The 14,360-nt window shown below is 42.5% G+C and overlaps 3 protein-coding genes across 3 annotated transcripts; all 3 read left to right on the forward strand.

The window, feature by feature from the left end:
- Positions 1-55: 55 nt before the first annotated feature.
- On the forward strand, positions 56-3,431 carry EAF01_011493 (uncharacterized protein; the record flags this gene model as incomplete). Its single annotated transcript, XM_038919751.1, has 2 exons — positions 56-3,211; positions 3,279-3,431. 2 exons carry the CDS (start codon positions 56-58, stop codon positions 3,429-3,431), a joined length of 3,309 nt encoding a protein of 1,102 aa, XP_038764684.1.
- A 4,555-nt stretch (positions 3,432-7,986) lies between these two features.
- EAF01_011494 (uncharacterized protein) lies at positions 7,987-10,257 on the forward strand (the record flags this gene model as incomplete). The annotated part of the gene is made up of 1 exon (XM_038919752.1): positions 7,987-10,257. The coding sequence occupies one exon, from the start codon at positions 7,987-7,989 to the stop codon at positions 10,255-10,257; it is 2,271 nt and encodes a 756-aa protein (XP_038764685.1).
- A 1,374-nt stretch (positions 10,258-11,631) lies between these two features.
- Positions 11,632-13,554, forward strand: EAF01_011495 (uncharacterized protein; the record flags this gene model as incomplete). The annotated part of the gene is made up of 2 exons (XM_038919753.1): positions 11,632-11,779; positions 11,882-13,554. 2 exons carry the CDS (start codon positions 11,632-11,634, stop codon positions 13,552-13,554), a joined length of 1,821 nt encoding a protein of 606 aa, XP_038764686.1.
- Between the last annotated feature and the right edge of the window lie 806 nt (positions 13,555-14,360).

Here is a 14,360-nt window from a genome sequence, read left to right on the forward strand (position 1 = left end):
ATTGATCTTCTGTATTCTATTTCTTAATTATCCATTCACTCCACAATCAAAAGCTATGCTTTACGGCCAAAATCTACCGTGGCGGATTGCGCTTCGAAATGTAACCATTAAACAAAATACAGAAGTTTCGAGTACAATATTGAGGAGGACAATCAGACAGTATCATGGCAGAACCGCACAATCGTCGGTCTCTTTACGATCTCGTTCCATTCAGTCGGGTCTCGGTGGCGTCGCGAGATTTTCAACATGTCCTGCTCTGCGAAAAGATGTCCCGAAAGACTTGTTCAATCAAGCAGAAATAACAGCAGCGGAAGAGAAGAAACAGAAAAAGGCAAAGGTTAAGACTGAATCAGTTGAGGAAGTCAGTGGCGAGAAGGCAATAGAAACCAAGATCAAGACAGGCGAAGCAACGTCTTCTGGTAGTAACACTTCTTCTGGAAGTGCGGCTGATGGGAAAGGGAGCACTGCCGGTGGTGCAGGAGATTCTGGCAATAATGATGGCGGAAAGAAAGGTCGCAAAGGAGCTTCGGAAAAGGCTTTACAAAAAGCTATGGTTCCAGAGGTATATCCACAAGTGATGGCAATTCCAATCACCAAGAGACCTCTTTTTCCTGGATTCTACAAGGCTGTCACTGTGCGAGATCCCAATGTTGTAGCTGCTATTCAGGATATGATGAAGCGGGGTCAGCCATACATTGGAGCTTTCTTATTCAAGGACGACAATATGGATAAAGATGTCATTGAGAACATTGATGATGTACATGATGTTGGAGTTTTCGCACAAATTACTAGCGCTTTTCCTGTTCACGGAGATGATTCTGCCTTGACTGCTGTACTTTATCCACATCGTCGAATCAAGATGTCTGCTCTGATCAGTCCTGAGCGTGAGAACTCTGATGCAAATAAGATCGAGGGCACGCAGGCTGAACCACCTGTTCCCGAGATCATACCTCCAAAGGCTGCAAAGGAGGAATCTTCTGAGAAGAAGGGTGATGTTGTAGCTAGTTTCGAAGAAGGAACGGTAACGCAGAAAGCTTCAGACCAACCTGTATTGCCATACGAGCCAATATCGTTCTTACGCAAATACCCAGTAAGTTTTGCAAACGTGGAGAATTTGACCGAAGAGTCATATGATCCTAAAAGCCCCATAATCCGTGCTGTTACAAATGAGATTGTAAATGTGTTCAAGGAAGTGGCAACTCTCAACAGTCTCTTCCGAGATCAAATCTCCACATTTTCAATGAGTCAGTCATCGGGCAACGTTATGTCGGAGCCTGGAAAACTTGCGGATTTTGCTGCGGCCGTTTCTGCTGGCGAGGTCTCTGAGCTTCAAGATGTGCTTGAGACTCTCAATATTGAGGAGAGATTACAAAAGGGTTTGACTGTCTTGAAGAAGGAGTTGATGAACGCTCAATTGCAATCTAAAATTTCAAAAGATGTTGAGAACAAGATTCAAAAGCGTCAACGCGAATATTACTTGATGGAGCAGTTGAAGGGTATTCGTAGAGAGCTTGGTATTGAATCTGATGGCAAAGATAAGCTCGTTGAGAAATTCAAGGAGAAGGCAGCCAAGCTTGCCATGCCGGAAGTAGTCAGGAAAGTTTTTGATGAGGAAATCAACAAACTAGCACATCTTGAACCAGCTGCGTCTGAGTTCAATGTCACGAGAAACTACTTGGATTGGTTGACACAAATCCCATGGGGTCAACGCAGTGCAGAAAACTTCGGGATCAACAATGCTATGACAGTACTTGACGAAGATCACCATGGTCTGAAGGATGTGAAAGATCGTATCTTGGAATTCATCGCGGTTGGCAAACTCAGAGGTACCGTAGAGGGTAAAATCTTATGTTTTGTTGGCCCTCCCGGTGTTGGTAAGACAAGTATTGGTAAGAGTATTGCCAGAGCTCTCAATCGTCAATACTACAGATTTAGTGTGGGAGGTCTCACAGATGTTGCGGAAATCAAGGGTCACAGAAGAACATATGTTGGAGCACTTCCTGGAAGAATCATCCAGGCGTTGAAGAAATGCCAAACTGAAAATCCATTGATCCTGATTGACGAGATTGATAAGATTGGTAGAGGTCATCAAGGTGATCCAGCATCTGCACTTTTGGAATTACTGGATCCTGAACAAAACACCTCTTTCCTCGACCATTACCTTGATGTCCCTGTGGATCTTTCTAAAGTTCTCTTTGTCTGCACAGCCAATATGACCGATACTATTCCTCGTCCTTTACTTGATCGTATGGAGATGATTGAATTGTCAGGATACGTTGCGGATGAAAAGATGGCCATTGCGGAGCGCTATCTTGGACCCGCAGCCAAGGAATTGGCTGGTTTGAAGGAGGTTGATGTTAACCTCAGTAAAGAAGCCATTGAGGAACTCATCAAGTCGTACTGCAGAGAGTCTGGTGTTAGAAACCTCAAGAAACAGATTGAAAAGGTTTACCGTAAATCTGCTCTGAAGATTGTCCAGGACCTTGGAGAGAGTGTTCTTCCTGAAGAGGAAGCTTTGACAGAAGAAGGCAAAGCAGCTCTAGAGGAATCCAAGAAAGATGAGACTGATGTCAAGGAAACACCTGAAACAATTGAAAAGGAGACTACTGAGGTACCTCGAGTAAGTCTTAAGGTTCCTGATGATGTACATGTCACCATTGGAAAGGATAACCTCAAGGATTACGTGGGTCCACCAGTCTTCACTTCGGATCGTCTATATGATGTTACACCTCCTGGTGTAGCTATGGGTCTAGCTTGGACACAAATGGGTGGCGCCGCATTATACGTTGAATCCATCCTCGAAAGTGCCTTGTCCCCCTCCTCCACCCCTGGTCTCGCTACCACCGGTAATCTCCAAGCTGTCATGAAGGAATCCACCACAATCGCTTATTCCTTTGCCAAATCGGTCATGGCCAAAAACTTCCCTGATAATCACTTCTTCGATAAGGCGAAGTTACATCTTCACTGTCCAGAGGGAGCAGTTCCAAAAGATGGACCGAGCGCGGGTATTACAATGGCTACTTCGTTGCTTTCGCTAGCACTGGATAGACCGCTTGATCCAACTATTGCTATGACGGGTGAACTTACTGTTACGGGTAAGGTACTCAGGATTGGAGGATTAAGAGAAAAGACTGTAGCTGCAAGAAGGGCGGGAAGCAAAATGATTATCTTCCCAGATGATAATATGAGCGACTGGTTGGAACTTCCAGCTGTATGTTATTCTTTCTTTACTTATCTGATTGTAAAAGAGAAGAAAATGCTAATTTGAGGAAAAATAGAATATCAAAGATGGAATTGAAGGTAGACCCGCCAAATGGTATTCGGATGTTTTTGATCTCGTCTTCCCAAATCTGGATAAAGAGGCAGCGAATGGGCTTTGGAAAGATAGATTAGTGAAGAAGAAGGGGGAGAAGAATGGAGACGATGAGTGAGAAATTCATTTACTCCATTGGATTGGGTATATGAAGATAAAAATGGGGATATAGTGTAAATGGTAGAAGAAGAATCTGGTGAAAATTACCGTTGTGGTATTATGGCACTGGTGATATTGGTGCTGGTGTGTGCGTGCTTGGGTGTTGAGCAGAGGTGGAGGGGTGGATGGATAGGTGGGCATTTATGGCGTTGGTTAGGGGTTGTTTAGTTTTTTGTTTGGTTTTTAATGATGGATGGATGGATGGATGGATGGACGGATCTCTACTCTAAGAATAAAAATGGATTTACAAATGGATTTTGAGGGCATTGAGGCATGGACGGGTGGATGGGGTTAAAAGCCATTGGAGAGAAGGGGGTAGATATGGATTTGTGGATTGCGGATGAGGGAAGGTATATATGACCTATGTTCATTGACATTTCTTGGTCACTCTGAGAGGGAAGGGAGGGAGATGGGGAGGGTAGGGAGAGAAAGGATGGAAGGTGAAAATGTGAAAAGGGGAAAGGGGAAAGGAGAGAGGTTAATAGTTTACGTGTGATATAATTGTATTTTTATTTTCATTTGAGTTGAGTGTGTATGTATGTATGTGTGTATATATGTATGTGTGTATATGTGTATATATGTATATATGTGTATGTGTGTATATATGTATGTGTGTATGTGTGTATATGTGTATGTGTGTATGTGTGTATATATGTGTAAATATGTGTAAATATGTGTAAATATGTGTATATATGTGTATATATGTATATGTATATGTCTTTAGTGTACTGAATGAATATAGAAGAGAAAATCATGGAGCATTGGGAATTGAGAATTGAGAAACGTATGGTAGCTGTTATTGGATCACGTCCATGATAGTTTTTTTCTGGGGAGGAGGGTGGGGGGGAGCACTCTGAAGAAAACAAATATAATGCTAACTTTGAGGATTACCTGGCGATTGATGATTTGAGTTTTACGAGACTTGTAAATTCTAGGTTAAAGTGAGATTGGATAGATTTTGGGGGGGTTATTTGTTTCGGGGTTTGACTTGAGTGTTAGTTTTTGGTTCTTGGTATTAAATGGAGATGTGTGATTTATATGTTTCAATACTTTATAGGTGATTAGATGATTAGATGGATAGATTTTATAGTTAGGGTTAGGGTTAGGGGGGTAGGTAGATGAGTAGGTTTAGTTTATATGCGTTTATTTATTTATTTATTTAGTTAATGAATAGAAGGAGATATTGATATATTATATAGAATTGAATTGAATTGAATTGAGATTTAGTATTTAGTTTTATTTTTGATTTTGTAATTATTTATAAGTTAGTATCAGATATGTAAATATGTAAATAGATAGATGAATGAATAGATAGATAGATAGATAGATAGAGATAAATATATATATAGAAAGATGAATAAATAGATAAATAGATAAATAAATAAATAAATAAATAGATAAATAAATAGATAAATAAATAGATAAATAAATAGATAAATAAATAGATAAATAAATAGATAAATAAATAGATAAATAAATAGATAGATATATAGAAATAGAAATGAATAAATATATATATATAAATAAATAAATAAATAAATAGATAAATAAATAGATATAGATATAGATATATAATCTAATTTTTGTATAAGAGATGACTTATTTGTATAGGTTACTTAGGAGGGTTAAAGATTGAAGAGAATGAATGAGTTAAGATGGGATGAGATGAGGTGATTGGTTGATGTTGATGTTATACTCTGGAATCAAAAATACCTATTATTATACTAAAACTACATAACACCTACCTAACTTCTATCTTTCCTTTCTTTCCTTTCTTTCGTGGCTATACCTACCTAGGTATGTATACCAAGCATCCTAATCCAAAATCAAACCCATATTTAGAAATCCAATTGCCATCTTCAAAATAGGAGCAGATCGACTTGGAATCTAGGAGCTCTTGCTCCTTTCAATGTAACTTCGCTTCTACTTCATCGTGATATCCCCTCCGATCGCGATCATGAAATCCATTGCGCGAGATGATTCGCTGGGGTTTCTGCATGAATTTTACAGAGCTGGGGGTGGTATGGAAATGTATGGTGAGAAATGTGTGTGGTACCAGATCAGATCATTAGCTTACAACTTGCGCGCCGTCTGCATGATTCCCTCGAGCTGATGTGATTATTTTGAGATGGCGAGGAAACACATGGTCATCGTATGCTCTTGCGAGATTGAGAGTTCCTTTGCTCTCGGAAGAGGTTGGAGGTTCCGGTGTGTGGTGCTGGGAATACTGGGTATGGGGTTGGGGGGTGGTATTGGACTGAACTGGTTGGGAGGAGTGGGGGCTGAGTGGTGGGATTCATGTAAGGAGTGCGGGGACCTACAGGTTATTTTAACGGCAGGCGGGGCGACCGTTGTAGTTTGAGGGGGATTGGAGATGATTGAGAGGAATGATTGATTGAATGATTGATTGGATGATTCATTCATTCATTCATTCATTCATTCATTGAATATTACTTACTCGAGTAGGTGGTAGCTCGTTTATTTCGATTCGTTTCTTCGGGCGTGTGCGGTAGGTAGGTAGGAGGTAGGTTACCATGTTTTTCATACATACCTAGGTGGGTTATAAATATCATTTTGCATCCGATGGATGAATGGATGAATGAATGGATGAATGAATGAATGGATGAATGAATGAATGAATGAATGAATAGATCGATGCAGTAAGCCAAACTTCACAACCCACCACTGGTGAAACGGAATCTTATGATTCCTTCACTCAGCATGCTCGTATCCCATTTGTCGCCATCCTTTCCCGACTCTCAAGGTATGAATGTATGAATCGGATCTTTCCAGGTTACCGCCTCACTCCACGACTAGGGAATGGGAGAAGCACATGATTGCTACGTGGGCAATTGAAACCAAGAAGCCTCATGGCGACCCAAGGAGTGGCTTGTTTTTTTTAGGTTCATGCCCAACGAGATGGTCATTGAGAAGTAGACGGGCGGTTTTGTGATATGATTACGAACGACGGCATGAGGTTATTATTCTAAGGGGAATAGGCAGTGAGCTGATGTTTCGGGTATTGATTGATACGTACGTGAACGTCAGTGATACTTGGTGTTGTTGTTGGTGTTGGGGGGAATGAGAAGAGATGGGTGGGTGGGTGAGTGAGTGTGAGTGAGTGTATCACTAGATACGTATAAAGCATAGAACAGAAGGCTATCGGTATATGGATATGTGTTGGAAAGTACACCGACCTCCTACCCAGGTCATCGTACAAGGCTATGTTTGATAGTAGGTGAGTTGTAACACAGTTTAGAATGAGATTCCGTGGTCACGAAGTAAGTTTGTGTTTTGTGTTTCGAGTTTCGTGTTGAGATTGGAGATTGGAGATTGGAGATTGGAGATTGGAGGGAAGTATGTGGTGTATTTGTAACAATGAAAATATGATGAGTAGGTGTTGTATGAAATATCTGATGATATACACAATCTTGTCATTGTCATTGTCATTGTCGTCCACTGTGTCAGATCAGGGCGTTCAATATCAACGTGAGGCAATTGAAAAGAAAAGAAAGGAAAGATTCAAGAAGAGGCAACCAGTGGGGAAAGAGGATAACAGAGAAGAGGATACACGTTCGTCATTCCCAAACCAAAATCTCCATAATGTTCCTGAAATTCCGGGTGTTGTCATCCACCCACGCACTCAATACCTAACCTAGTAATTCATACTTACTTATGCCACCTCATATATATCTCTGGGGGAAAATACACTCAATCTCAATCTCAATCTCAACCACATCCATATCCATATCCATATCCATATCCATATCCATATCCATATCCATATCCATATCCATATCCACTCATCCACCCACTCACTCAACTCAACTCACTGCATGGGTGCATGTGCATCATACACACAGCAAATAATGATACGGTATTTGATCTTCTTGTTTTTTCCACGTTCCTTTTAATTGGAATTGAGAAAGAGAAAATAAGTCTACATACAGCCTTCTTTTCTCTCTCTTTGCATTGCATCGCATCGCATCTTCTCATCCCTTTTTCTATCCTTAAAATATACATACCTATCCATCTCTACAATTCTCTACAATTCTCTCGGGGGAGTATTGTGATACGAACAAGGCAGGGGAATATTTCAACAGGTTGACCTTATTCACGACCTCCTCAAGAAATCTTTCAATAAATATCGTCGTCAATATTTCCGAATAGAATACTTTTGTTCGCCTCTCATTCTTTGCTTGTATGCTTCTTTGAATTTAATGATACCCCTTCGTCTCAATACATTGAGAAAGCATCGTCTGTCTTCTCTTCTTCATTTTACCGAATACCTGCTTGCTACACTACACAATCAATTCTACTCCGTACAGTCATCTTACAAGCCTACCGAATCATTGATGTGACCTTGCTGAAAACTTTATATTGTTTATCCTTCTGGAGTGTTATTCCTTTTCCGCAGATGTAGGAATCGATTCTCTTTGCCCAACACTTCAATTCGGGTGTACTGACATATATCCCAGTTTATGGGAAAATACTGGCTCAAATTTACGAGAAGGATGATGGCACAAACGGAGCCCGGTTCGCCGGAATCGAACAATCACAGAATATCTTGGTTTCGGAAGTTCATATTTCCCAAGAAGGATGAAAACCACACACCGCCGAGTTCTCCACCGAATGAAGCTCAACCGCCAGGATTGGGTCGTCGACTTTCGAGAAGGGTTGTCCCTGGACTTCCAAGGGCAGGTACCTTTAAGAGACAACAATCGGAGCTGAGAGACAGATTAGAACCAGTCAAACCGAATGCTGGTGAACGGCGGACAGCTTCAGTCGATCGTCGACTTAATAACTCGCATCGTTCGTCATCAGCGGCTGTAAATCATGGACCAAGAACGAGCGCGCCTGAATTTCTAGAAAGAGTGGAAACCATCGATAAGACGTTTGACAATGTATCTGTGCGACCACCTACGCCAACCACAAATGAACATGAGAAAGAGTCTCAAGAGTATGTAGATGTTTCAAAGGAGGAGAAACAGGGTTCATATATCGAAGAGCAATCAGTATCTACAGATACATTCGATGAAACAATACTTGAAGAGCTGGAAAAGAAATGGATTTTGAATCTGAGTATGCATTTTCGAGATAAGTCTAAAAGAGAAAAATTCTTTGTTACTTACGCAGAATCACCAACACGCTGGCGGAGAGTTACAATTTCTCTGGATTATAGAAATGCGCCGAGTAATTCGTTGGAGGAGGAATTACAAAGGACAAGGTTCCAAAGAGACAAGAGTGCGCGCATATATGAGGCCATCAGGGAATCACTCCAGGACATACAATTTTACGATACTGTGACAAATCTCAAGTTAGAAACACAGGATGAACGACTTCATGTTCATGTTGTGGAGGATCTCTCCGAGGTTATTAATTTCCCTCCCATAAAGGCTCTCAATCACCTTCCATGTCGCAGATTTCTAGAAGCAGAGCTTGAATTTGATTCTCATCTATCTGGTTTCGTCTACAAGGTTACCGTGGCCGGCCAAGTTTTTATCAAAAAGGAGATTCCAGGACCGGATCAAGTGGATGAATTTTTGTATGAGATTAATGCCCTTCATCAACTTTCTGGATCTCATAGTGTTATTCAGTTTGGTGGTGTGGTACTCGATAATGAAGCAAAATACGTGAAGGGACTTCTTATTAGCTTCGCTGAACAGGGTGCATTGATTGATGTTATTTATGATGGTGATAATGGGATTCCTTGGGCACGCCGGGAACGTTGGGCTAAACAAATTGTTCATGGGCTTTCCGAGATTCACGAGGCGGGTTTTGTTCAAGGAGATTTCACACTGTCGAATATTGTCATAGATGGGGATGATAATGCGAAAATAATCGATATCAATCGAAGAGGTTGCCCAGTTGGATGGGAACCTCCGGAGGTCGCTGCGTTAATAGAAAGCAACCAGAGGATTTCGATGTATATAGGCGTCAAATCCGATTTGTATCAACTTGGAATGGTTCTCTACGCCTTGGCCACCCAACACGATGAACCGGAAACTCAGAGAACGTTGAAATTATCGGACTTTCCTCCTGATGTGCCGGACTATTTCCTGGAAGTTTGTGGTCGTTGTCTTAGCGATGATCCACGAAATCGATCGCAAGCTGCTGCTCTGTTGGACTATTTTCCACATATTGATGAGTGTCATGGTGCACATGATGATCAATCGCCAACTCCAATTGTGATTGATGTTAGGCATGCCGATGAAGGGGAACTTTTGGTCACTGTTCATGATAATAACGATAGGCGAGATAGCATTTCTGATACACACGACTACGATGTACCGGAAAGGGGCCGATCGCGATCTAAACCTTATTCACCACCATTTATCTCACCCAGATCTCCAGATGCGGCGATTACATACTTGAATACACAGGATATCAAGCCATCACAAATCCAATTGCCCTCATCCACTTCCGGATCTGATTACACGCACGATCCAATCGAGCAACATTATAATTACCAAAATACATCGACCATAGAAAACTCCACCTTAGAAACTCGACAGGAGCAACATTCCGATCGCCCTTCATATTCAGAAAATGATAAAACTGATATTCAACCCAATTCAACGACAGAACCGCGAAACACGGCAGCGACAAATAATTTATCAATGGCATTTGCGGGGGATTTAGCACACATTGGAACAGGTGTTGATAGTGCACATATGGGAACACTTTTTGGAGCGGTCAATTTAGATGATGATGATTTAACGATAGATAATGATGGGAATGGTGTCTTGTTTATGACGTCGGAGGAAAAGATGGCGGTTGCATAGTTAGCATAAGGATGGAGTGAGACCTCGGGAGGCAAATGTGCTTTGGATAAATCTTTTTCAGCAGCCGGTATAATGAATTTTTTTCCCTTCCAACGGATTGCGTGTGTTATTCTGGGATCAAAAGCTTTTGGACGGTGGATGGGAGTAGGTATGCTATTTCGGAAATGTACGATATCAGGAATGTGAATGGGATTGGAATGAGTTAGACTCGATTGATTCGATGACATGAGGTCACTATCGCACCTTAAACCCTTTCACTTTTCTTTTTAACATGGTTATTGTAGCCGTCTTCCGCAATATCAACGTCGATATCAATATCTATATTTCTTTCCTCGAAAATGTCTACAAACCCCCCTTCGGGTCCGTGATCGGCTACGGAGGGCTCCGCCCAATAAGCTAACGTAGCTAGCATGAAGATCATTGGATTTCTATTGGATTTCTCGACCCCCAGCGTGTTCCGACGGATTGGGGGGAGTGATAACCAGAGCGATAAGAGCTTATCTATCCAATTGTATTACTCGATTAGAATAGCTTTTTGAATCGTCAAACTTTTTCTCTTACGCCTCGACAAATGTCAGTGTTGGGTTTTTCCTTATCGCCACGATTGCAGATGTGGTCAAGCTGCGTGGGCAGCGAGCTACGGTAAGGGGCGGACTCCATTTTTTATTTTGTCTTGCTGGTGCTGGTGCTGGTGCTGGTGGGAATTGGGAATCTAGAGTGAGGGTTTGTGGAATTGTGACTGGGTTTGGGGGGGGAGATGGGGTGTGGGTGCTGGTGTCGTATCTAGGCGTGGAGAATGAATGAAATTTGATGGGTGGGTTGAGCTGGGTAACCTAGTGTGTACGATACTAGATTAACCTATTGTTTGTGAGGGGGGCGAGCTAGACTTCCTTCCTGTGATATGATATGATACTGGCAGCTTGGAATTTACAAACTACAGATTGGATTTCAGTTTCTTGGGATTTCCGTCCGGAGTGGAAGTGGATGTCTCCGATTTTTTCCTCGGGGGTTAATTTATATTTATTCGCATACTTACTTATCGGCGAGAGCTGTGGTTGGGGTTGGGTGGAGAGGATATATAGAGTTGACGATCCTCTTTTCTTTTTTTTTAAATTGCTATCATTGTGTTTTGTTCTGTTATGTTGTCTTATTTGCATTGGATTTATTGCATTTGTTCAAGTGCCTTCCACTGCGTTTAATTCTCTGGACTCCACGATAGAACGATCTAGTATCTACCTAGCTTGGAATTCCGATTTTGACTTTGAGATCGTCGTCAAAGAAGCTATCTACGCGAGTAATAGCCTTACTTAACCGCAACGCAACTTCGAAATTAGTTGATTGATACTCGACAATTGTGTCGTGGAAAGAGATATAATGGCGGTTACGATTGATAGTGGACCGCAGGATGGACCGGATAGAATTGTGCCTGAGAATTCGAGGGAGAGGACAATGGGTGAGAGGGTGAGGGGGACTGTGAGGGCTTTTACGACGAAGGAGGGGTTGGTGGGGAATTATGATTATGGTAGGTTTGAAATTTGAATTGGGGATGAGATGGGATGTTCTTTCATCTCGTCCTCTCTGCTTCAGTTTTCTCATAAATGATTCCAAAACTAAATCATCATAGCTTTTCTCTTCAAACCCAATCTTCCCTTCATGAAGAAATCCAAAAGACGAGCTCCTTTTTTCGGCCTCCAAGATCGTATGCCAGTATTACTAGGTCTTCTTCTCGGATTTCAACATGCTCTAGCTATGTTAGCTGGTATTATTACCCCTCCTATTCTCATAGCCGGATCCGCATATTTCGACACGAAAACTACTCAATATCTCGTTTCTACTTCTCTGATTGTGTCGGGTGTTCTATCTGCGGTTCAGATCACTCGGTTCAAGATTATGAAAACACCTTATTATATTGGTACGGGTTTGATCTCGGTCGTGGGTACTTCGTTTGCCATTATTCCTCTTGCTTCAAAGGGATTCTCACAAATGTACGCAAATGGTATGTGTAAAACGGCGGAAGATGGAACGCCATTACCTTGTCCGGAGGGTTATGGTGCATTACTTGGAACAGCGTCATTATGTGCACTTCTCGAAATAGGACTCTCGTTTATGACGCCTAAACTTCTCAAGAAACTTTTCGCACCGATTGTTACGGGTCCAACGGTTATGCTGATTGGTGTTTCGCTTATCCTGACGGGATTGGAAGGTTGGGCTGGAGGAAGTGGAACTTGTATGTCGAGACCTACTTCGGGGGATTATATGTTTTGCCCTTCTAATGCTGCACCGCATCCACTTCCTTGGGGATCTGCTGAGTTTATCGGTCTTGGTTTCTCGGTCTTCATCACTATTATCATTTGCGAACGTTTCGGATCGCCAATTATGAAATCTCTCGCTGTGGTTCTCGGTCTTTTGGTCGGTTGCATTATCGCAGCTGCATGTGGCTATTTCGACAGCAGTGGAATTAAAGCAGCTCCGGTCGCTTCTTTTATCTGGGTTAAGACTTTCCCACTGAGCGTCTACGGTCCTTTCATATTACCTCTTCTAGCTATCTACCTCATCCTCATGATGGAAGCTATTGGTGATATTACCGCCACTTGCGATGTATCTCGTCTCCAAGTCGACGGTATCCTCTTCGATTCGCGTATTCAAGGAGGTGTCCTCGCAGATGGTCTTAATGGCATGTTAGCCGGCCTCTGCACCATCACCCCCATGTCAACCTTTGCTCAAAACAACGGAGTCATCGCCTTAACGCGTTGCGCCAACCGCAAAGCCGGGTTCGCCGCATGCTTTTTCCTCGTCGTCATGGGTGTCTTTGCCAAGTTCGCAGCGGCGATCACGTCAATCCCGAATGCGGTTCTCGGCGGCATGACGACCTTCCTCTTCGCGAGTGTAGCGGTCTCGGGTCTGAGAATCATCTCGACCGTGCCGTTTACGAGGAGAACGAGATTTATCCTGACGGCGAGTTTGGCGTTGGGATATGGAGCGACGCTCGTGCCCACGTGGTTTTCGTACGTTTTTACGTATACTGGGGATAATAGGGCGAAGGCGGGATTCTTTGATGCGATTGTTTTGGTGATGGAGACGGGGTTTGCGGTCACGGCGTTTGTGGCTGTGGCGTTGAATTTGGGGTTGCCGGAGGAGGATGAGGATGAGGAGGTGGAGAGTTTGGCGGGGGATTTGGGGGAGAGGGAGGCGGAGGAGAGGGCGTTGGAGGGGAGGGTGGGGGAACAAGGGAGTGGGAGTGGAAGTTTTGAGATGGGGAAGGCGGGGGAGGTGGGGTTGGGGAGGGAGGGGAAATAGTTGCTGAGAGGGTTGGATAATGAGTCGGGTTCGTTCATGTGTGTATGTGGGAAATGTTGGATAAATATGGGATTTGGGAAAGGAGTTTGTGTTTGACGGCTGGTAAATCGGATTTGGTGATGAGAGGAAAGGATGAAGAATATCTTTTTGGAGATATTTACTAGAGATAAGCTGAGTTGCTGGGCTCAGAAGTTATGAATTGGAAATTTAATATTATGATATATGTTATGTTCATGTCCAAATCGGACTGTTGCTTTGCTTTGGGGTTGAGAGGATGATGTGCGTTCATACATAAGGTGAGTGCGAATGTAAGGTTACTGCTGTATGCAAGAATAGCGGATCTGATGAAGAATGATTTATATCACGGGGTGAGGTTTAATTTATGATGATAAGCCGGAATGTATTGAGAGTAATGGATTAAAAGCAAAGTAAGACCTTTGATATATAATATAGTCTCTATAAGCATTAAATAGATATACTGTGACGTATCGGGGATTGGGAAATCTTGAGCTATGATTTGGTTGTAATGATAGAAAGAGAGGGATGGATGGATGGTAGGTATGGATGGTTACACATTCACACACACTTCCTCCCTCATTCATGATTCCCCACACCATCCATCAAACCTCTTTCCCTCCCCCCAAAACCCAACTCATCTCGTACCTGCGCCCGCATCTCCACGCTAGCAATATAGTACCATACTGTCTGCCCTGCACGGAGTCTCACAAGTTACAAACCATCCAACACTATCATAATTATTCATCCCATCTCATCCCATCCCATCCCATCTCCTTCCAACTCGGTAC

The sequence above is a fragment of the Botrytis porri genome (genome assembly GCF_014898465.1).
Source record: "Botrytis porri strain MUCL 3234 chromosome Unknown BPOR_022, whole genome shotgun sequence".
In the NCBI taxonomy this organism is placed as follows: Eukaryota; Fungi; Ascomycota; class Leotiomycetes; order Helotiales; family Sclerotiniaceae; genus Botrytis; species Botrytis porri.